Source organism: Engraulis encrasicolus, chromosome 6, assembly GCF_034702125.1.
Source record: "Engraulis encrasicolus isolate BLACKSEA-1 chromosome 6, IST_EnEncr_1.0, whole genome shotgun sequence".
Lineage (NCBI taxonomy): Eukaryota > Metazoa > Chordata > Actinopteri > Clupeiformes > Engraulidae > Engraulis > Engraulis encrasicolus.
In genome coordinates this window covers 55,080,082-55,104,885 of record NC_085862.1, presented here as the reverse complement: position 1 = coordinate 55,104,885, position 24,804 = coordinate 55,080,082, and the positions used below count along the sequence as shown (strand labels likewise).

At 47.2% G+C, this 24,804-nt stretch overlaps 1 protein-coding gene and 1 long non-coding RNA gene across 3 annotated transcripts; one reads left to right on the top strand and one right to left on the bottom strand.

The window, feature by feature from the left end:
• The first annotated feature begins 4,749 nt into the window (after positions 1–4,749).
• On the top strand, positions 4,750–20,409 carry amotl2a (angiomotin like 2a). The gene is made up of 12 exons (XM_063201988.1): positions 4,750–4,956; positions 6,363–6,632; positions 6,920–7,503; positions 7,719–7,923; positions 11,336–11,480; positions 11,749–11,835; positions 15,251–15,546; positions 15,906–16,093; positions 16,314–16,415; positions 16,961–17,130; positions 17,915–18,103; positions 18,895–20,409. Exons 2-12 carry the CDS (start codon positions 6,438–6,440, stop codon positions 18,987–18,989), a joined length of 2,256 nt encoding a protein of 751 aa, XP_063058058.1. The 5' UTR covers positions 4,750–4,956; positions 6,363–6,437; the 3' UTR covers positions 18,990–20,409.
• Positions 8,432–15,237, bottom strand: LOC134451494 (uncharacterized). 2 transcript variants are annotated; one of them, XR_010035256.1, is made up of 3 exons: positions 13,347–15,237; positions 10,877–10,975; positions 8,432–10,639 (listed from the first exon to the last, which is right to left on the bottom strand). It is a non-coding gene; the product is annotated as an uncharacterized LOC134451494 (long non-coding RNA). The 2 variants fall into 2 exon arrangements; XR_010035257.1 differs by lacking the exon at positions 13,347–15,237 and adding an exon at positions 11,334–11,433.
• Positions 20,410–24,804: the final 4,395 nt, after the last annotated feature.

The following is a 24,804-nucleotide window of genomic DNA, read 5'->3' as shown; positions in this document are numbered from 1 at the left end:
TTTTTTACGGAACGTTTTTATGTTCTTTCAATCCACAGTTATTTAACCTTAAGCGGCCGCTACTTCAAGTAAACAATGGCGTTATTCTCCAGCCGGATAGAGAGGAAATCTGTTTTGTCGCTGTGTTCTTTGTTCCCTCGAATTAAACCGACGGTCTAAATAGGCTACATTTGTACGTCCCCAACATAAGACCAGTTCTTTCTAAGTTAGCTCTTTTCATGGAAAAACATGTTTTTCATGCGTCTTTGTCTTCTTAACATGCGCTGCGTCCCATACAGCTTCTGAATCGACAACTTTGCCATGTAATAAAACTGTTCTTGAAAGGCAAGCCATTTTCTTTGCAGTTCTTGTCGTCTTTGTCCGTAGGCTACGAGCCAAACGGCGACCTGCTCCTGCAGAGTTTGCTCAATTTTCTTCTCCTTCTTTGTCGTTGTTCTGTTGTTGTCCTTCTGTGATTTGGGGCGAAAGTGGGCTGTGCCCGACTGACGTTTCACAAACAAGGCGTGTACCTGAATGTGCCTGGGGTCGGCTATGAGTCCGATCAGGCAAAAAATGGCCCGGGGCCGGCAGCTCCGAGCCGGCCACTCTCCTGAGCCCCGGGCGGCCCCGGGCCGCTGAAGCGCGGTAATGAGACCAAGGCTATTGTCTCGGCCTCTTAAGCTTCCTCCTCTTCGCATTCGTGAGGTTTCGCAAGGCTGCTACAGTTTAGACATCATTGTTCTCCGCATTCCTGGCTGTTCAGATGCCATTAGGAGATGAGGTGTAACTCGGAGAGGTCTGTGGGGGAAGTGAGGCGTAGTAGAGACTATGTTATAACCTTACTGTTACCAAAATTGTTATGACCAAGTTTTCATCTGTATCCTAAGGCTCTCAGTAATGTCTCAATAATATCCATGTTGTTATGATGTTGTTGAGTCTTTCCAGCAATTAATGAACTGGCCTGCCGGCGAGCCCATCTGCGCAAAGAAGCTACTTTCCTTCGGGATCAATTAAGTGTATAAAGTCTGCTTCAATACCACTTCACTCTACTCTTCTCTGCCTGTACTCTGGTTCACTCTATTTGAATATGCTCTACTGTTCTATTTGTATGCTCTACATCCTTTACTCTTCACTGTGCTATACTTCTCTACTCTACTCTACTACTCAACTCTACAACCTTTACTGTAGTCTACACTACTACTACTTCTCTACTCAGTTGCCCCAATTGTATTGAGGTGTGCCCAGTATGGTGTGTCCAGCACATAGGCAAATGTATGCACCCCTCTGTACCAAATGTAAGTAGGACTAGCCCTGTGTACCTATATGAATACAAATCGTGTCACTGGAGTGACAGGCTACCTAATGAGTAATTTACCTCCCTTCTAAATACCTTCTTTGGTGAAATATCGTAAACTCTGTGCTATACCTGTTTCATTACCAACAAATTTAAAGAACAGTTTTGTACCTGGAGGTAGGATCTTGTGCCCTACTTTTTGTTTGGAACACCATAATGTACCCTCAGAAGGTAGGCCTACATCATTTTAAATCGAAATGTGATCACCAAATTGTTCCACAATGGGCACTGCGCTACAGTAACGACAAGCTTGTCCATTTCAATGCACAGTGGTACTTCTGTGTGTGAGTGGCCGTTTTACTTGAGCAGACACAAGGTGTTAGTTGCGTGCGGCCGTTGGGCCTAAGAAAGGTGTAACCCCTTAGCACCTGTATTTTGAAACATCAGCAACGGCAAATAGATAAGGCGGGAGAGGAATGTGCAGCGTTAACGACCATGCGGATGGCACAAAGGGTTCATTTGCCTACACGCAACCCCACCGGCCACTCCGTGTAGCAACTGTCAACAGATTTTTGCATCTGCTCCTTGTTTGAATAGAAAACAGAAAGAAAGTGCCGAGCAGAGCAGAGCGGAGCGGAGGAATGACAGGCTGAGACTTGCTCCTCTCCCTCGCTCTGCAGATGTCACCACTCTGGGAATTCTGGAGTCTGAAGGCTGGAGATTGTGAAAATTATTTTTAGCCATTGTTTTGTCAGTTAAGTTTTATTCCATATCTTCCTTTTGTTGTTTTTGTTGTTACTTTCTACTGCCTTCAATGGATATACCATTAGACATTGATTTCCTATTGCCAATGCATTCAATGTTTTTATGTTTGTGTGTGTGTGTGTGTGTGTGTGTGTGTGTGTGTGTGTGTGTGTGTGTGTGTGTGTGTGTGTGTGTGTGTGTGTGTGTGTGTGTGTGTGTGTGTGTGTGTGTGTGTGGTATTGGGGAGTAACAGATTACATGAATTCAGATTACACATTTTGAGTCAATGTATTCCCTTCCTGTTTCAATAGGTGATAATGAGAATACAGTTCCTATGCAAAAATCAACAGATTACAAAGAGGTTCTTTCCTGTCTGACATGTTAAGATGTAATATTGGTCATTCCACACACTGTCAGAAACCCAAACAGACCATGCAATAAGAGCTTCTACGGAATGAAAATGCCATATTAATGTTGATGATGTGTGTGTGTGTGCGTCCGTGCGTTTGCGTGCGTGCGTGCATTTGCATGCGTGTGTGCGTGTGTGTAATGTAGGTAGGCCTATGTATTTTAAGTGTGTACCTATATAGGCCTGTGTATGTTTGGGAGTGTATGCACGTGTATGTGTATGACTCTGTATTAAATGCAAGGTGGTGGCGGGGTGTGTGTGTGTACGCGTGTGTGTGTGTGTACGCGTGTGTGTGTGTGTGTGTGTGTGCAGGAGCAGATGGTCTTGCGGCCCAGTAATGTCTGCTAAGGGAGAACAATGCCCCTCTTACAATATCCACACACACACACACACACACACACACACACACACACACACACACACACACACACACACACACACATGGAGCCCTGCCCTCCACCCCTCTCAGCTTGATTAAGGAGGGGACGGGGATTTTACTCCCCAGACAGCTGGCAGGCAGCATGCCTCAGACACACACACATACAAAGACATACACACACACACACACACACACACACACACACACACACACACACACACACACACAGAAAGACATGCGCACGCATGCGTACATGCACACGTGCACACACATAGTACACATACAAATGCACATTGACACACACATTCACACACAAATGCATGCACGCATGCACGCACACACACACACACACACACGCACACGTATAAGACACACACACACACACACACATACAAAGACATACACACATGCTCACGGGCACGCACACACACAGAGACACACACACACACACACACACACATATAAGACACACACACACAAACACACACACACACACACACACACACACACACGTATAAGACACACACACACATATACAAAGACATACACACGTGCTCACGGGCACACACACACACAAAGGAAAGGTAAGGGTTTCCCTCACATATATATTTAGTATTCACACAAACACACACAAGGGGACGCAAACACACACACACAAACACACACATTTACACGCATGTACACATACACACACACACACACACACACACACATTAACACGTACATACACACAGATATACACATGTCCCCCTTCTCTTTCCTCCTTCCACAGACACACACTCAGCAATTAACAGGCACGGGCCACGGCTTAAATATTGACCAGACTACCGCAAACAAAAGGGCCCTTTAAAGCCTTTCTTTATCAGCTTTGTAGGTCAGGCCCTCGTGTTGTTGTTGCCCACTTCTCCAAAATGCATCTCCCCTCCTGCAGCTGTCATTGTGTAATAGCAGCTCCCTTTGTTCCTCGACGACCAGCAATGGTTGATGTGGATTTTTAAAAAGATAGAATCATTTTCCTATTTGTTTCCATGTAGTTGACGTTGCACACTGCTGGTTATACCTATGTAAGAATATGAAGGGGGCCTTATGATGTAAGAAGTAGAAAAAGCTGAAGTAATGAATGAATGAATGAATGAATGAATGAATATACCTTTATTGCCCCAGGGGGAATTTGTTTTGCGTTTTGGGAACACTTGAACATACAGACAATTATGACATTATACAAGGACAAGACTAAAAATCAAACAAAACATACAGAGTATTCAAAATAAAAAATAAAAAGTCCTGGTAGAATAGAAATAATTAAATTAAAATTAAAATCCTATATACATTCAATATATTAAAGTTATTATGTTAACTCTGTCTGCACTTAACTTATTCAGCAGTGCTATATGGAGATTATAAGCCTATCCAGTAATGAGTGGCAGTTTACATTCGACTTATAGTCGATTGGACAATGATAGAACAACTAAGGGGTGTTTGTTTTTAGTTTTAGGGTTAAAGCTGTCTTCATTCCATGAACACTTTTATACTATACTTTGCAATTACATGAATGAGTGAAAGAAACAAAATAAAAAGAAACAAGACGAAAACATATTTAATCTTTTTTTTAAGTTAATCATTGTTCCTCTAATTTTGAGAAGAATGCACGAACTCTCTGGAATGAATGAAATATAACTTAACTTTACTCTCATTCAAGGGGAACAACAAGACAGCCACATATCAGAAAAAATGTATGAAAACCATTTAGCATCACACAACACCACCAGCGCTGAGGCCGTGAGTGGTAGTGCAATTGCGCCTTTCTCTCTGCTTCTCTCGCCCTGCCCCCCGCTCGCTCTGCTCTGCTCGCTGCGGTTGTGCGTTTGATCCCCGAGGGACTCGGAGCCTTGACATACCACACATTCCAGGCGCGCGGAACAATCAGCCCAGTCGTTTATTAGCGCTGCCCTCCCCGCCTCCCGAGCTCAGTACGCTGTTGGAATCGCACGGGCGCACAACACTAGCGCGTCCGCACTGAACAAACTAAACCACGAAAAAGGAATACAAACCAACGGCGTTCTGTTTTAGGATTATCTGGAACTCGAACTAACTAACGGAAGAATCACTAGGACTATCCGTAAACTTTTATCCGTGATGAATTGTGAATAGGTGAGTGTTTTTGTTACTTTTACGCTCGTGCGCTTCAGGCGCTAACCAACATTCCATTGAGCTTTTAGTGTGTTAGCTTGTGCTGTTTGCTAAAAAAACAGTTGTAACTTTTGCTTGGTGTTTTTTCTATCCATTGGTGACAAATATGTGCTTTGGCAGAATTATGTACTTCTTTCCTTTAAATAAGTCGCTACGCTGTAGTTGTGTTCATGTCAGTAGCCTACTCTGGTGACTGAGGAATGGAATGCAGTGGACGGGCTTCAGCGAGTTTGGTTTTAAACCTTATTGGATTAGTAAAGAACACACTGCTTTGGTACTGTTTCGTTATTGATTGGGCTAGTAGAGCTACTATACCTATTTGCCTTACTGATATAAACCGTTGTACAGCAACAGTGAAGCAACGGAAAGCATACCTCTCAGAAGATGGCCTTCCAGAGGCACATTTCTGGCGTGTTAAAACGGAGTCTGAGGCCAGTGGCAGCGGTGAGGCAACGCTAAGGAATTTGCCAACGTTTTCAGCAGGAAATGTCTGTCGCAACAAGTCATAACTTATGGCGCAAAATTCCCCTTACCTCTGAACTTGTGTGCGTCAAAACAGTGATTCATATTGTGTTTGGGAATAGAGTTGACAAGCATGTTATCGACGAGGATCTGCGTGGACGCAAGCGCTGGCATGTTGGAAAGCCATGTAAGCAGTATTCTCGTTTCTCGCATTTATCATGGGGCATTTTTGGAGCCCCTTTTAATAGTTATGGTGGGACGTTTGAGAAATCATAAACTCTCTGTGTAGGTCGCTATGTTGTTTGGTCCGCATACGATGGCATGCTAAGAGCTCCAAGCAGCTTTCGGGGGTATTTTGGAGCCTGTTATTTATGAGCGGGGGTGGCAGGGGCATGGGAGACCGAGGCGTGCGTCGAGTCAGTAGGTGTGAGAGACACGTCTGGTATGCGCCGATTTAGAAACCCAACTTCCATACGGCCTTTTGGGTAGCGCCGGAGATTCTCACAGTCCCACGCCAAACTCCCACTTCCAATGCTGGATGTAACACAACGAACAACACGCAGGTTTATGTGTACAATAATAAACACCATAGGCCTACACATGTAGCCTACAAACTTTGCCAATTGTTTAGTTCAGGATGAAAATAGCTTATTTTGCATTATATTTTATTACATCTTCAAATAAACACAATAGTAGTACTTATGCATAGTATAGTACAGTCATGGAGTCTACTATGAATAAAATAATCTTTGGTATAGTATCTAGTGTAGTGTAGTAATACTAAAGTACTAGATGGAGTAACTAGCACATTACTATGTTATTATAACCTATAATATGATCCAGACAGGCATTCATATCAACTGTGCGACTAATGTCTAATGGTAGCCTATTTTTATCCTTTGCAGGTCAGTGGTCTATTCCCAGTCATCTTACAAAGTCATTCTCTACACATTGATCTGACCTGAGATCATTTGCTCGCCATGAGAACAGCAGAGGAGTCTAGCACGGTGCTCCACCGGCTGATCCAGGAACAGCTTCGCTACGGCAACCCCACAGACACGCGCACGCTCCTGGCCATCCAGCAGCAGGCGCTGAGGGGGGGCGGAAGCAGCGGAGGAGGGGGCGCTGGCAGCCCCAGATCCTCACTGGAGAGCCTCACACAAGAGGAGACGCAGGTACGCACGCGGGCACACACACACTCACACACAAACAGAGGAGGCAGAGTGCATAGCATTGTGGGATATCCCCTCCACTCTCGCCACACTTGGCCTTCGTAGGATCTGCTACGTGAAACGGGAACAGGTGTTAAGGATATTCTGTAGTGTAACATACTGTAATGTAATGTGATGCCGTGTTCACAGATGTAATGTAGTCTAACATACCCAGGTGCTGCAGAAGTATTTTGCAATGTAATGTGATACCGTGTTCACAGATGTAATGTAGTTTATTGTAACGTCCGCAGGTGCTGCAGATGTCCACGCGTCAGGAGCCCCAGGGCCAGGAGCACCAGGGCGACTACACGCACTCGGAGAGCCCCGTCTGCAGCCTGTACACGCTGCACAGCGAGGACCTGCCCACCTACGAAGAGGCCAAGGCCCACTCACAGTACCTGGCGGCCCAGAGAGGCCAGGTTGGCCTAGTCATGCCCCAGCAGCAGCAGGGTATTGCCATCATGGATGGTGGTCACAGCCTTATGGATGCCCAGGATAAGCTCGGAGAGGGCACGTGGGACTTGAAGAGGGAGCACGCTCGCTCCCTCAGCGAGCGCATGATGCAGCTCTCTCTGGAGAGGACCGGCTCCAGCGAGAACCTGCCCATGAGTTCCTCGCACAGCTACCCCCAGCTGTCGGGGTACTTTGCAGGGCCCATAGCGCCCCACAGCCAGGAGCTCCTGTCCCTGCCCATGTCTGCGCCTGACCAGAGGGGCCCCCCTCCGGAATACCCCTTCCTCGTCAAGCCCCCTGGATATATGGTCAGCCACTCACAGGAGCATGCGGGGCAGTACTACAAGGAGCCCCCACCACCCTTCCACTCCCAGCACCAGAGGTATGTCTGATGATTTAGAAGACTGAAGCAACTCTAATGCAACATAGTTAAAACAACAAACATAAAGAATTGTATATAATTATGGGGTGTAATTGCCGTATGCAAGTGGCACAATTATAATACCAGTATGGATAATAATAGTAGCAATATTAGTATTATTATGGTACATGACAGTATTTCAGCACTGAGCAATGCTCCCCGCTCTGCTCCTGCAGGTATGGCCCAGCCCCACCGATGCTGGTGCGCCAGAACGCTCTGCCCACGATGACCCCTGCTGGCCAGGAGTACATGATGGTCGGCCAGGCGGCCCCTTGCGCTACTAGCGGCCAGAACGCCCAGGTGGACATGCTGCTGAGGGAGAACGAGAGACTCCGGCAGGAGCTGGAGGGATACGGAGAGAAGGCCGCACGGCTAACCAAGGTAAGAGAGACAGGACAACGTCCTACTAAGCAACCAACTTCCTGCGGCTAAGACTTGAGGATCAGAGTCGTATTAAAAGTGGATGTAGAAGTCCTATTGCACATGTAATAATAACATAGCTAGTGGTGTGATGTTATATAGCAGCAACTATGTTATATCATTCTACTGTGAAATGTAGTGGTGTTTTACTTACAGACTTATCAGTACTTGTAAGGTTCCTCCGCTTTAAACATGCGTTGGAGGCATGTGGCCTAGCTTCCTATGTAAAGCAGCACTTGTGGAAGTGTATAGGATCACTTTCCTGTTCAGAGAAGCAAAGAATGCAGTTAGCCTGATTTCCTGTGTAGGGAACCCGAGGATGCATGACAGAGACCTCTACTGTCCTCACCACGACCTCTGACTGGTTATTAATAATGTGTGTTTGGGAAATGCTGTGGTGGTGATAATTATGATCAGACTGCTGCTGGTTAAAGCACACGCCACGCGACACGTAGAAGGGTGTGCGTGTGTGTGTGTGTGTGTGGATACACAGTCAATCATACTGTGGTGGTTTTTGGATCTTGCCAAATGCTGCATTCCAGAGAGATTAGCCCGCTAGTCCTGCAGGAATGTGTGCAATGGAGGGATCACACAGATTTTGATTTCATTCGGAGAAAAAAAGAAAGAGGAAAAATGAAGCGTAAAAAAAGAGAGCGCGTTCCCAGTGACTGACTGACTGAAGTTTCTTTCAAGTAGTGTGGCATGTACAAGTAAGCACATCTCTCTCTCTCTCTCTCTCTCTCTCTCTCTCTTTCTCACTCTCTCAAACTGTCACTGTGCCGAGGAGAGGAGAGGAGAGGCCAAGCAGACTTGTAATGCAATGTAAAATGCAGACAGCACATTTTAAATGTAATGTGATAATGTCGTTCCTCAAATGTCAGACCAGAAGACTCACGAAGAGCCAAAGCTAATTTGGCCCCCGCGTGCTTGTCGTAGCACAGAAACACTAAATTGGAAGTCATAAAGATTATAGGACTCGTTTTCCCCCTGTCCCGTCCTCCTTAACACCCATTTAAGCCGTGTCCCAAGAATCCATCGTTAGAAAAAAAACATGGTCTGCAGTAGTGTGAGTTGTTGTTTATCATAGAAAACATTGAAAAAAGGGGAGAATTTTCTGTCTCGGTCTCCCCCCCCTTCTCTTTCTCTCTCTCTCCTTCTCTCCCTCCCTCCATCTCTGCGTGTCTCCCTAAGCTCTCCTTTGTGCTTTGCTCTATGGGGGATGCCAGAGACAAGCAGATGGCCGTGTGTGTCTGAGCGGGTGTCAGTCTGGGGTGGATGCCGGAGTGTGTGTCAGTGGTATGTGCGTGTGTGAGAGTGTGTCAAGCTGGGGTGAACGTTTGAATGTGTGTGCGTGTGTGCGTGCATCAATTGGATGTGTGTGTGAGTGTGTGTGTGTGTGTGTGTGTATCAGTGGTACTGTATGTGCACAGTTGTGCTGAATCTACATGTGGGTGTGTGTTTGTGGCATGTGCATGTGAGCGTGAATGTTCGTGACTGTGTATTAGTCTATCAGTGTGTGTGTGTGTGTGTGTGTGTGTGTGTGTGTGTGTGTGTGTGTGTGTGTGTGTGTGTGCATGCGTGTGTTGGTTGAAGGCCCCTTGAAGCACCAGCACAGCTGACAGAGCGAGCCGCAGCCATCACCACGGTAACCCCACAGCTGTGGATTCCCCACTTTCAATGGCCCCTTTCACTTTCTCACACACACACACACACACACACACACACACACACACACACACACACACACACACACACACACACACACACACACACACACAGCCCAACGGCTCCCCTTGTCTTCCCCCTGAAAACACAAGACGCCCTTCCCCCCCAAATACACCCGACATGACACGCGTGCGCACGCACACACACACACACACACATGCACACACGCACCCCAGACATGCATACACCACACACACACACACACACACCATTAATACTGAGGAATAGCTGGCATGGTCAGTCAGGGACAGCTAACCCCATTGGGACACTTCCAGGACAGTCTTGTGTCCCTGCACTGACATTTGGAGCACTTATGCAAACGGAGCATTTTGCTGTTGCTTTGAGTAAACTCTTAACCATGTCCTCAACACTTAGGAATGAGCCTAATAACAAAAGCAAACAGGGGTGTGTGCACGCTTGTGTGTGTGCATGTGTGTGTGTTTGTGTGTGCGCATGCCTGAGTGTGTGCGTGTGTGTGCGAGTGCGTATGTGAGTGCGTGCGTGCATGAATAAATGAACTGCTTCTTCTGTTATAAAGTTGAAGTGTATTCATATGGGATGAAGCCCCCATGTTGAACTTGGGTCTGTCTTGGTCAAACTCTGCTCCTCTGTTGCTACTCTCCTCTACTTCTCTCTTCTGCTCAGTCCTTTGTCTTGTGGCATTCAGCCCCCCTGCTCCCCCTCTCCTCTTCTCCTCTCCTGACATGCATTCCCCACTCCTCTCCATTTTCTTGCTCCTCTCCACTTCTCTTCTTCTCTCCTCTCTGGCATGCAGCTTTTCCTGTTCCTCTCCTCCACGGTCCTCCTCTCCTCTCCTCTCCCCCTCTTCTCTTCTCCTCTCCTCTCTCCTCTTCCTCTGGCATGCAGCCCCGTGGGCAGATGAATGCAGACACCTGGGACCCATAAGAGTTCACTCAGGAATGTTGATTCAATTCCCAGTCCCTAAAGAGGCCTGTGAGAGAGGGAGGGAGCGAGGAATGAGAGAGAGAGAGAGAGAGAGAGAGAGAGGAATGAAGGAAGGGAGGGAAAGAGTGAGTGAGTGGCTGAGATAGATAGAGAGAGAGGGAGGGACTCATTTTTCATACTTGCACAATGCGTTGCCTAGCAGTCTTGACCTGGTTTACGTTAGATATGAGATCACTTAACCTCCCCCACCTTAAGTGACCAACATTTGCCGGCCATTACTCACGTTGCAACTGACTGAAGACGTGTGTCCTTGTGCTGCTTCACCGTGGTCTGTCCACTGGTCTGATAAGCTGAACTCTGAAGTTGTCTGTCCTCGTTTTTGCTTTGTAACACATAAGCAATACCATAAGCATACCAATATTGTACACATCATTTTGTTTAGATATACAGTACTTTATAATATAATATATATTTGTGTATATGTGTGAGGAATATGATACCAGTCTCTAATGTTACGTAGCTCTATAATGCACACTGTTCCACCAGTGGAACGCTGTAATAGTCATTGAAATGTGAACTACATTAGCACTATACTATTATGACACAACACAGGGCCTTTGGTAATGTATTACGACGTGGTCCTTGCTATTCTGGTAACAGCAAATGTATAACGCTGTGTCTTAACGGGCTAATGTATGTACGTTTTATACTAATGTAATGTTTGTGTACTGTGTCCCCACAGTTGGAGCAGGAGATCCAGCGCATCAGTGAGGACTACGAGGTCCTGATGAAGGGCTCCAGCAAGCGAGAGAGTCTGGAGAAGGCCATGAGGAACAAACTGGAGCAGGAGATCAAGAGAATGCACGACTTCAACAGAGACCTCAGAGGTATGTACACACGCATGCATGGACACACACACACACACACACACACACACACACACACACACACACACGCACACACTGTGCACACACGCACACACAAACACACACAGGCATACTGGGGCCAATTCATGTGGAGCCTTCTCCATAACCTAGTCAGAAAGGCATCCAGAGTCAGTCATGGGAAAGTACCGCAGCAGCATCAGAGTGACATGATGAGACACATGAGTTCACATTTTTGTGAGGATTTACGGGTTATTTGTTGTAATTGCAGACCGCCTGGAAACAGCCAATAAGCAGCTCGCGGCCATGGAGGTGGCGGACCAGAGCCAACACGTCTACGCCAAACTGGTCGAGCAGAGTAAGTACTACACACAGAAATAAATGTGCATAGTATGTAAACATGGCTGTGTGTAAACACAGTGCCTCAACTAGCTAGCTGTGCTAGCAACACAAGGAAAAAGTTGCTGTTTAGTATTTTATGTATGTGTTCTCAAATTGTATGTATGTGTTTAAAGACATGTTTTGGAAAAGCACATTCTCGGATTTAGCTATGATGTCTGGGAAAGAGTGTTGGTGTTTCCGTGAAACTTGGCGACTGGATTCATTGCATAGCAAAAGGCTAACTCTCCAGTGCCACATTCCAACACTGTGCCAATACACACTCCCCTTTAGAGTAGGTGACTCTACCTTTTATAATCTGCTGGAGCCCTGTGGGGGCAGATGCATAGTTCCTCTCTTACACACACCCGCGCGCACGCACACACACACAAGCTGCACTTCTACCTCTTTCTCTTTCTCTCTTTCTCTCTCTCTCTCTCGTTAGCGTGACCTGGATTCCTGGGATGTTTTCAGGTATTTCAGGGTGTTCAGTTCAGAGAAAAACACCTCCTCCTCCTCCTCCTCCTCCTCCTCCTTCTCTTCTCTCTCCTCTATATCTCCGCCTACCACCTCTGAACTGCTCTCGACTTGCACCTCCTCCTGTTGGCGAGAGGCGTACTCACACAGGCTCGCATTCCTCTACGTTCAGCAAGCGGCTATGGCTAATGACTAATGTACCCACACAGATGCGTACATTCACATTCCAACACAGTCACCAAGCCACATACATACCAACTCCACAGTTGCTGTTGGAGAGTGAAGTACTCTCATTTCTCAGGCTAGAGAGGAGCTAATCTACCTCTATGTGCAGTAGCTTACATTACATTACATTACATTACACTTGGCTTTATCTAAAGCGACTTAGTTATTCTAAGTACAGGGTATTGGTTACAGTCCCTGGAGAAGTTTGGTGCCTTGCTCAAGGGCAATGGAGTGATATACTGTATGGTAGAGAGTGGAAGGGTAGGATAAGATACGAACCTGCAACCCTCTGATCTAAAGCCCATCTCCTTAACCATTAGGCCACAGCTGCCCCTAAACATGCCTTTACCAACTAAGAATGACCAGGCAAGAATGGCTTTCTAAAGGCGATAAGAACTGGGTTGCTCTGATTAGCTACGTGTATGTGTTTAGTTTGTTGAACTTTGCCTGCCCCCGAGCTGGAAGATGATTTGGCCATTTTGTTGGGCAGCATGGGAACTTGTCCAATCTGCTTGAAACAAACACTGCTTTAGCAGGTTACATAAAGGCATTAGGTGCTTTAGCTGTTTGTCTTAAGGGAGCCAATTTCCTGGCTGGCCCTGCCGCTGCATGGCTCTTACTTTCTGGCACAACATTGATGGCTACTCTCAAAACATTTTTTATGAAAACAGCTGCCGTTGAACAGAAATTCGTGCAATAACCTTAGAGCTTTATTGGACCAGCATTTCAGCTTACGCCTTCATCAGGGTCATTTCCTACACACATACAGACAACTCTCTCACAACATACCAGATGCTAGCAGGATCTCCTCTCTTGTAGTCCCTCTCATAGCATGAGGACAAGTTTTCTGTTGGTTCTGCTGCTGACTTTCCATGTATGTACTGTATGGTCCAGTCAGGCATAGAGCTCCACAGTGTGAGAAAGTCCTAGAGAGCGAGTATAGGGAGTTAAAAATGTCCAGCATCACGACCCTGTGGAGGTATTTGATTTACTTGTTTACTACTTAGCCTAGTGACATTCCTGAGTGGACCAGCGCACAAAGGGCAGTGTGTGTGTGTGTTTGTGTATGTGTGTGTATGTGTGTGCTTGCGTGTGTGTGCTTGCGTGTGTGTGTGTGTGAGCAGGATCACAGGAAGCCTGCATTCCCACACGCCCCTGCTGCCAGTCCACTCTACTCCACTCGTATAATCAGAGGCTTGTTTTAGCTCGCGGCCCAAGGGCGAATGCTCCATTCCTCTCTGTTTTTTTTATTCTCTTTTTCCCCCCTCTTCCACTGCCGCCTGCTACCATAACTTAAATAACTTAGAGAGACCGAGAGGGAATGGAACAAAAGTGGTTGAACTTTCCACTCTCCCAGCACTCTGGCGGGAGGCCGGGAGCAGTTTAGTGGATTGTGAGGGCTGGAAATAGAATTGGGTGGAGAGAGAGGGTTCTGGTAGAGTGGAAATGGAACAAGGGGAGCTGGAATGGTGAATATGGGGCCTCAGTTACAGGGACACAAAAAACAGGTCAAAGGATACATGGATACAGGTACACGACAGAAGCTTTTGTGTAGACCAGCACAGCCACATCCAACCCCATTTTTGTTTGCTCCAAACTTTATTTCTCTGAGAAGTCTTCTGAGAAGTTTTTTTCTTTCTTCACTCTTTAGAGTTCAGTTGGAGTAGGCTGAGAATTCTGGGAATGTATCGCAGCTAGCCCTGCCCACCCAGGGGCTACAGAGTGGCGGTTAGCTGCCAGTGGCAGTTAGCGGTTAGCTCAGCGTAGCCAGTCAATCTCAATGTCTCCTCTATAGTCTAGTAGTCCCTACGGCAACCACAGTCAACGGCACGCTATAGTCGCCACGCAACAGCAGCATTCCTGCCATTGTGGAACCCTAAGCGGCATTCTCTCACTATTCTAATTCGGCATTCTCTCTCAGAGCGCACTGTGTCTGTCTACCCTGGAGGCTATAGAAGGGGGCAGTTGGCTGGCAAATAGTGAGGAGGAGAGTTCCGCAGCCTACGTTTCCCAGAGGCTAATCATGAGTTGTCTGGAATGTCCTCAATAGAGGAGTACAAGAGAGTGAGTACACCAGAGGTCAATAACGGCCTCTGTGGAATGCCTTGAGAAGCATAGCTGGGGCCCAAAGCACATGTTTCCCCATCAGTAGGTTGGAATGTCTTCAACAGTGGGATATAGGATAGAGCCAGTATCCTAGGTAGCCATTGGCAGGGTGGAATGCCTTGAACAGGACAGCATAGCGCTGGTATCTCAGAGGATACGCCTTGAGTGCCTTGAAGAGAATAGTGAGGCCCCACGGCACATATTATTTCCCAGTGGAGGTTAGCCAAGGTCAGTGTGGAATGTCTCCAACAGTAGAATATAGCATACATTTTCCCAAAGGTTTAATCATGAGCAGCGCGGAATGTCCTATCTTCAAGAGGACAGTATAGAACATACTTCCCAGTGGTGGAATGCGTTGGCTGTGTACCAGTCATGTGATGAATGTCACTACTGATGCATGGCCAATTGGCCTGTAGTCCACCTGAGAGTGGAGCAACATGATGACTTCTCCTTCTGGCTCAGAGGATTGCGCAAATCTAACATATTTCTCTCTCTCCCTCTCTATTCCTCCCTCCTCTCCCCATCTCTCCTCTTATATCCTCTCCCTCTCTTCCTATCCCTCCTTCTATCTTCTTCTCCATCTCCAGTTGAGGATCTTCAGCAGGAGCGCGACACCCTTGAGCGTGAGGTGCTGCGCCTGCGCGGCTGCGGCGAGGATCTGCGTCGCCGCGGCGATGCTCTGGAGCAGGCGCTGGGCGCGGCTCAGGGGCGCGGCCGGCAGCTGGAGGAGGAGCTGCGGAGGAAGAGGGCGTACGTGGAGAAGGTGGAGAGGCTGCAGAGCGCCCTGGCTCAGCTGCAGGCCGCCTGCGAGAAGCGGGAGGCCCTCGAGCTGAAGCTGCGCACCCGGCTGGAGCAGGAGCTCAAGAGCCTCCGCGCACAGCAGGTAACCACGACTACCATGGTGCCCATTCAGTTACCTTGACGATAGAATGTAATAGAGATAATAGAGTTCCAGAACAGGAAACCATGACTACGGCCATTGCATCACCATGATGATAGAATGTAATAGAATACAATGAAGTTGAGATACTAAGTAGAGATGCTATCACTATGGTGATAGAATAGAACGCAATAGAGTAGAACAAAGGAGAATAGAATATAATACAGTAGAGATGATACTGGTGGAGTATGAATGCACCTGTAGCAGGAAATTTAGAGTCTCAACGCAGCCTCAGGGACTCATATCTCTAACATGTGAGTAACCCATGCCTCTCTTGTCTCTCCTTGCTCTGTTCTCCTCAGTGGCAGACCCAGGGCCCATCGGCTGCGCTGGAGCTGAGCGCGTTGTCCCTGCAGCAGCAGCTGCGCGAGCGCGAGGAGCGGGTCCTGGCCCTGGAGGCCGACATCACGCGCTGGGAGCAGAAGTATCTGGAGGAGAGCACCATGAGGCAGTTCGCCATGGACGCCGCCGCCACAGCTGCCGCTCAGAGGTCAGTCGCTGAGTGTAGCAGTAATAGTAGCAATAGTAGATGGAGTGTGTGTGTGTGTGCGTGTGTGTGTGGTCTCCTCAAACCCTCTTCATCTGTTATGACATTACAGTGTGCCTGACAAATAAGTGAGTGGAGTGGACTGACTGTCAGTGTCACGTACAGTAAGTGCCTATTAGATCTCGATCCTAATGTTGCGTTTTCCTTTTCCTGATCGTCACAGGGACACCACCATCATCAACCACTCCCCTCGCCACTCGCCCAACAGCAGCTTCAACGAGGACCTGCCCTCCAGCAGCCACCGCCACCAGGAGATGGAGAACAGGTACGTACGCTCACCCCACGCCACCTTACCTCACCCGTCCATCCATTGCACCCGCCCACTAAGCCCACCACACTCCTCCTCCTCTTCCACGCTTTACTCCCTACTGCCCACCTACTCTCGCTACCCACCCACCACTTGCCTCCACACTCACTTGTACCCACCTGCCGATTATCATGCACCTGGAATGGGTGGAAATTCCCCAAGCCGTTTAATCAAGACGATCTTCTGCTCACATAGTTGACGCAGATAACAAACACAGATAAGGAGCTCAGGCATTGGATGAATGAAGGACAGTATTCAAGCGGATATTTGAAGCATGGCAGATATTTGGCCCCAGAGTTATGCAAGTCCTGCAGGCCAGGGGACTTTTCCGCTCGATCAACTTGCCAGTTGGATTGGCAGAAATGCATTATGGGAAAAGTACCTCATACTAGATGCACGATGCAAGTAGTTTAGCGAAACAAATAGCAGGGACATTTCTAAAGTTGAAGTGGTCTAGTGTCCTGTTAATTAACTTCTACTGTATGTCTTGTGTGTGTTAATAGGATCAGAGCTCTGCATGCCCAGCTCCTGGAGAAAGATGCCGTGATCAAGGTGCTGCAGCATCGCTCTCGTTGCCGCGAGCAACAGGGACTGCGGCCCGCCCGCTCGGTCCCCTCCATCAGCACCATCGCCACGCCAACAACAAACACCACCTGCACCATTCGCTCCAAGGGTAAGCAACTCACTGTGTGTGATGTGTTTGTGTGTGCATGTACGTGTTGCATGTGTGAAGCATCAGGTTGGCTGCTGAGACATTGACTGTGAAGAAATTCCATAAGGAGGGGCAGGGTGTGTGTGTGTGTGTGTGTGTGTGTGTGTGTGGAGGGGGTGCGCTAAAGAAAACAGGAAAGGCAACAGGATGTCTTTTTGGTCGCGGCTCGACAACTGGCCGGCCGGCCTGTCTGTGCAGCCCAGTCTCCTTACAGTAGACGCCAGGGCAGAATGCGGCGTCTCCAAAATAAAACCAGCAGAATGTGACGTCTCCAAAATAAAACCAGCAGAATGTGACGTCTCTAAAATAAAAGTGGCAAGGCGGCCTCCTCATACAGTAGCGGCCATCACTGCTGCCGCTGTCCCTGCTGTCGTCCCCAAATAGATAACGTGTGCCCAGGCATGGAATCTGTGATCGTCTACTCAGGCGCGGAATCTGTGATCGTCTGCCGCTCCTGGGTGGCATGAATAGAAACCTCTCAACATAGCTGAGAAAAATGCAAAGCCTGTCTTGTCGAGAGCAGCAGATGTTTTCTTTTTTTCCCTTCAGCAATGCAGGGTCATGGTATATTTGTGCCTCCTTGTGGGTGTGGGTGTATGTGTGCGTATGTGTGTGTGTATTTGTTTATACATGCTTATGTGTCTGCGTATGCATACTTGTGTATCCATGTCTGTAAATGAGGAAATGAGCTTGTAGTTTTAACGTTTCTTTTTTCTCTCTCTCTGTCTGTCTTCTCCGTCTGCAGGGAAGAGCCTCTCCGATGACCAGACAACTGGCCCCATCCTCTCCCTGCCCCCCCCAGCTGCCCGCCTGCCCCCACCGAAGGCACACAGTCAGGACTGCAGCACCCAGTGTGACTACCCCGCCCCCACCCCGGAGATCGTGGCTCCCACTACGGCCACAGCCAGTGAGACGCACGCCGCAGCCACACATGGTGAGGGTCTTGGCCAAATGCAGCCAGTCAGTGTACACACCCCAGCCCTTTCCATGTCAACCCAGTGCTGTCAGTGCCAGTCAGCACACAGTCACACACAAGTAGTGTGTCTCTTAGCCCGTCTGCCCAGTGCTCTCTCGGTCACCACTGGTACTGGCAATCACTACACAGTGTAAGCTCAGTACTGTCATTTACCATAAAGTGGTTTATCTCAGTACTGGCAATCACTACAAACCCAGCACTGTCACTGTTATTACATACTGGTGGTGTGGCCCAGTTGTTGTTTATCATATTGATGTATTGCCTAGCACAGATAAGGCATGTGGTCGCCCATGACTTCAAAGCTACCAGTGATAAAGCATGGGACTGGGAGGGCTGTTAAACACAGAGAGGAATGCGACTGTGAGCGTTTGATATTGCATGTAGGCTTGCAATATGTGAGGAGTGTTGATATTGCAAGTAAGCGAACAGTATGACTACGAGGAGTGTTGATATAGCATGTAAGCTTATGTAAGCGCTGCATACTTGCCTTTTTGAACTCTACTGGTTAATGAATGATGAGGCGCTATCAAGGAGGACGATGGGAGTTCTGTATCTGTGCTCTGACTTATTTTTATTCTTATTTGCCAGACATTGAGTGTATTGTCATAGTGAAGAAGGGGAGTTAATATCTTACGCATCACACGGCAGTGCTGTGTTCAAGTATTTCTGATCTCCATGACCTTAACTGTGTACCATTATGTCAAGCCCCAACACTCTTACTAATGTCAAATCATTTTGTGTCGTTTCAGATATTTCCCAGCTTCCCTCTACTACCACCAGCGCGGCGACCAGCCTGCTCAAGTGCCTCAGTGGGGACGCCGATGTGGTGGAGATCCTCATATGAACGCAGAGATCTGGGGACTCTCTCCAGCAACGGAGGTCTATGACTCTGTCCTATATGAACACAGAGGACTGGGACTCTCTTGTATGAGGTCTGGGACTCTCTCCAGCACGGCTCTGGAGATTGACATGTAATTCGGTCCGATTAAGCAAGGTGGAGATGGAGACGGTGCTTTTTTGCTAGCCCCTGTTTGACGTACTGCGTGGCACGTGGCGGACCGTATCCCCCACCCGTGCCCTGCTTACCCCTCGTCAAGATGGCTGGCTTGCCATAACGTGGCAAGACCACAGTGCCTGCAACTTGGTCTCCTTTACGCTACCCTCCTTCCACCGCGCCCAAGGCCGCTCCGCCACAGACGAGAGGATCTCGAGGCAGACAGACAAAGAATGTCGACAAGGGTTCGTGTGTTGCTTATCAGGGAGGAGAATGACAGACAGACAGACGAACGGAAGAGGAATCGTCACGAGGGTGTAGAGAGGAGAGGAGAGCTGAGCTCCCTTGAACTGCTGGCCTCTACACGTAAAACAAACAAACAAACCAACAAAACAAATGATGAGAGACAGTCAGTGAGATGCAGGAGGTTCTCCTTCTGTCGAATCGTTTCGGCATCTCTATGGGAGTACGCTCTCAGCTCTACGATTTGACGAAGGAGGTTTCTGGCCAATGCCATGCCAGTGGACTGGACTGCCTGACAGTGGTAGACTAACCGGATTACAGTGCTGTCTGTACCCCGGGACGTGTGCCTCTGTTGCCTGATGTCCGCCTTTGCTGCCTGGTGCACGCGGGACTGGCTTCCCCCGAGGAACTTGGACATTAACCAAACCCTGCAAAACGATGCCGTGGGGCTGCTGCCTCCATGCAAAGAAAACAAACATACAAACAAACAAACAAAAAAACTAAAACTGCATATGTATAAATCTGTATGTTCTCCTTTTTTAAGTATTGTATTTATATTTATAATATGCTGCTGATGGTGTGAGTTTTTATTATTTTTTTTGGTTTTTGTTGAGTGGATGTGCGTGGAGAGTGTCATCTGAATGGGATGGAAGAATAGGAAAGCTCAAAATTAGTGTGTGTGTGTGTGTGTGCGTGTGTCCATCTTATGCCCTGAATGTTCCCCTTGTGTGTGTGTGTGTGTGTGTGTGTGTGTGTGTGTGTGTGTGTGTGTGTGTGTGTGTGTGTGTGTGTCCATCTTCAGTTTCCCCATATTTAAACTGCATACCCAACGCTTCTCTCCTCTCTTCACTCCTGTTTTCCATTCCAGTAGAGCTTTTTTGAGTCTGGCATTTTTAAAAAAGCTTTTTACAGCTTTCAACGGCTGTTCCACATGTCTCCACACAACCCTCACATTTGCCCTGCGTCCCCAAAAATACAGAGAACAGAATAGTTTGGTCTTTTTTGAACCATGGGAAAGCCAAGTGGATCATCATCATTGGCCACTAGGCCTGGATCACTTTCCCCCACCAGAATAGTCCGGTAGCCGGATGCCTTTGCTATGGGCTATGGGTTTATGTTATGAGTCTTGTCTGTGGTCTTCAAAGTGGCTAAATTAACATTGCAGTTGTTGCCGTTCTTATTATAATTACAAGCCATGACATGACCGTGGGCCCCCTTTTTCCACACAGATTGGGAATAGCCCTTTATTTAAGGGAGGCATGTGCTAGGGGGATGAGTGCGGGGGGTCAGGGTGAAGTATGTGCATATCTATAGTCCTACGAAGTGGGAAGAGTCCCTTTATTCAAGGGTGCAGCCTGGCTGGGGTTTTGGGGGGGGGTTCGGTATGTGTATCTTTGTCCGTACTGTTTAAGAGTTCAGAGTGGCCAGGGGCCGTGACTAGGGTGGTTCGGTATGCGAAGCCCATGCCACTGCTGTTTAAAGAACACTTAAACGGCTCATGCCACACGGCAGAGGCTGCCGATGTTTGAGATGCCAGCTCGTCTTTTCTTATGTGTCCTTCCCTCCGGAGCGTCTCGCCTCTGCTGGTTGCTATTTCCCAGTAGACGGAGGAACAGGCCGAGACTAATCTCCCCACATTCCTGCCGGCCGGAATGCCGCTTGCGTGGGGAAACGGGCTATCTAGAGGGTGACCCTTAATCCCGGAGACATGGCCGGCATTCCGAGCAAGCGAACGAGCTAAACGAACCCCGTTCTGTCGTCTCTCCTCGCCTCCCTTCTCTGCTGGGCCATACTTATTTATTTTTTGACGAAGCCACAGTAGCTGGTTCTACTGTGAACATCTAAATTGATCCCGTAGTTAGAAATAGACAGAAAAGTCTGATGACCATATTTGGACCTTGGCCAACGTCCTCCCCTGTCTTCCAAACTAAAACACAGTTCTAGGTGGTGTCATGCTGATTAGAACAAAATAAACAACAACAAATATGGATTTCTTTGTACACAAAGACCCACATTTCTGAAGCCAGAAAGTAGGATGATAACCCTGTGTACCGCAGCTGCCATCAAGGCAGAGGGATGTTACAGAACATTAGAGAGACATGAATTAGTGAATGTAGTGGCCGACTCTTGCCACCACAGTGGGATTGTGAGGACATCCACAGAATGTGTGACAGCTCTGAACTGGAATGGATGCAGGGATCGAGTCATTATTCCTGACTATTCCGTATGCAACCTTTTCTTTGATTTTCCTTTCACCTTTCCACCCCACCTGAACTTACCCTTTCCCACCCTCACATTGAAAACACACAGCCATTGCTGGTCAATGCTTTGTGATGTTACCCATTTGCTTTTGAAATCGCTTTTTTTATGTTGTGTTGTCGTTGTTGTCAATGTTGTTTGTCGTGGACTTTGTTTACAGAAAGGGCTGTTTTTGAAACGAGAGATGTTAATATATTTTGTATATTATTATTATTATTATTGTTATTATTATTAATAATATTTTCCTTTATTAGTATCTAGAGATGTGACCATAACGCCAAAGATTTGCATTACAGTTAAGTTATATGTGAGATTCTGACCCCAGGCAGGGTAGGGCAGGGGCCGCTGTAGGCCCTATTAGCCCAGCTCACGCTGGCTCGCCCAGACTTGGACGTTGCTGTGAACTTCCAGGAATGGGGGGACTTTTTTGTATGTCATTAACATTTCATTAATTGAATAAAACCTTAATATATATCTTTACAAATCATGCCTTGTGTGTCAAATGGTTTTAGTGTGACTGGGGGGAAAAGTGTGCTGCTAATCTCAAAGTGTGTGTGTGTGTGTGTGTGTGTGTGTGTGTGTGTGTGTGTGTGTGTGTGTGTGTGCACGCACATGTGTGTGTGTGTGTGCGTGTGTGCGTGCACGCATGTGAGTCTATGTTTGTGTCCAATAAGAGTTTGTTCTCTGACACGCTCTATAAGAGCAAGTCTGTGCATAATCCCCCTCGTTGCACGTCTGCAACAGGACATGAGTGGCATTCCCCTATTCAGACAAGAAGAAGGCAGCTTTATTCACTGTTATAAAAAACACACACATTCACAGAGACAGACACTCACTCATGCAGACAGTACACACTCACATAGCACTACTCACACACACAAAATGCAGCCACCTGCTTGAGTGTTGGCAGGCAACCTGGGTGATTAAACTCCCCCCTCGGCGCATTCCTTTGTGGGATGGGCTCCTCTGGGCCCTGCTTGAACACTCCAGCTTTTAGTATGCATTCATTGGGAATGCTCAACGCTGAGCCATTTTAGTGCAGCTGTGGGCCGTGAACACTGCCTTTGCAAATACCAGAAGTGCAAATGCTAGTGCAAGTGCAAATACTAAAAGAAAACTCAGCTTTTAGTGTTTGTTTGTTTGTTTATTTTTACTATTATTAGTGTCTGTTCATTTTGATCTCTCAACGCTCAACTCAACTGAAGAGAGACTGTAGCTTTGGTGCAAAGTGCTATGTGAAATAAAGGGAGACTCTGGTACAAATGCTAAATGAAACAAAGAGAGACTGACATTATAAAGAGACGGTACAACACATGATGGAACAAAGAGGGGCTGAGTCCGGCCTAGGCTGCACCGGTCACAAATACTAAAGTCTTTTGCCTTCTTTTTGTGGAGTAAGAAACTCGAATGTCAAAATTCACCCTATCCCGCAATGGTGAAGAATCTTTAAAAAGGTCCTAGTTCCGGATCGTAATCTGGATCAACGTCAATATGTAATCCCTAGTTCATTTGGTCATTTTCGACAACTCCACAAAGATTCATCCAAATCTGTTCATAACTTTTTGAGTCATCCTGCTGACAGACAGACAAACAAACAGACAAACAGACAGACAGATAAATCAACACGAACAAAAATATAACCTCCTTGGCAACAAACAAACAAACAACCAATGAAAGAAAAACAGGAAAATGTCCGATGTAATAATGTAACTACAACCAGAAGAGCGAAGACAGAAATAACAAAACAGCTGTAACTGAATATGTTCCTGATTACTGGATTGTTTGCATTCATTTAATGCTGAGCCACATCACCTCGATTACATTTCCCAAAAGTGGAGACAGAAGTATTCCTGTACCTGTGTGTGTGTGTGTGTGTGTGTGTGTGTGTGTGTGTGTGTGTGTGTGTGTGTGTGTGTGTGTGTGTGTGTGTGTGTGTGTGTGTGTGTGTGTGTGTGTGTGTGTGTGTGTGTGTGCATGCGTGTGCGTGTGCGTGTGCGCGTGCGTGTGTTCATTCTTGTTCCTGTACGCTCTACAGCTGGTGCCAAGAGAGCCGAGGGCGAGAGGAGATGGGAAGCCTGTGAGAACTGGTTAGCCTGTGGCAGCTTCCGCTGAACGTTGTGCTTCAGTAGAGCCCAGGCACGTGCACTCCAATACAGCAGGAGAGGCAGTGCCTCACCAGCCCCATCCAGACATCATGCGATGTAGTAAATGTGAATATTAGTAACAATAATAACTATTGTTTTCGAGCATCTGTACCATAACTACCATTTGTGCAGTATTTAAACAGTTTCAATCATTTTCAATCATTTTCGTGGCCAAAACCGTAATATTTGCCCATTTCATATCAAATTGTTCTGAATACGCTGAACATGGGGCAGCTCCGAGCCTTGCCTCACCGCGGATTGCGCAATCCCTCGTTAACAATCTTGAGTGCATGCGCCATTTTGCTTGTTCTGTGTATGCAACCTCGTAATATTGTATTAAACATTTTTATACACTTAATAGAAATATGTATGGTGTGCCCTCATTTTCCTGATAATGTTTTACTAATTTCTACGTGTAATTATCACTTCTTTACTCTGAACGCTTTGGCATAACGCCCACTGAAAAATACAGTGGTGCGGCAAGCAGCAGCCTGGCCGCAACCTTGTTCTGGCGTTGAGAGTCTTGCTGGTCAGTTACGTCATAGCGCAACCTAAATCTGAAGTTCAAAATACAGTCAGTCGGTGTTATTAGTGTTGGCTAGCTTGTTCACTTTGACTGCTACCATGGAAGTGGATTTCATAACGAAACTTAGAGCATTCTCAAAGTTGGATTTCCCAGGGAAAAAAGATGTGATAAAGAATGGACGACCGACAGAGCAGAAGGGTTTGCTGCAGGTGACCGATCAGACCGGTCAGAAGAACGACCCGATCATTTCAAAGAAAAGATTGGCTATGTGGATGCCAACAAACTTTTTGTTACCCTTGTCTCAACCGGCGAGAATGTGTGGAATACCATTAGCATGGGATTTTGTGACTTAAAAATGTACCAAGGAACCTCACGAAATACAAATCCTCGGCTACTCATATTCAATACCAAATTGCTTCGAAGACGTTTGGAGCGTCTCGAATAGATGTGGCTTTGGATGAACAGTACCGGCTAAAGTAATATAGCATGCACA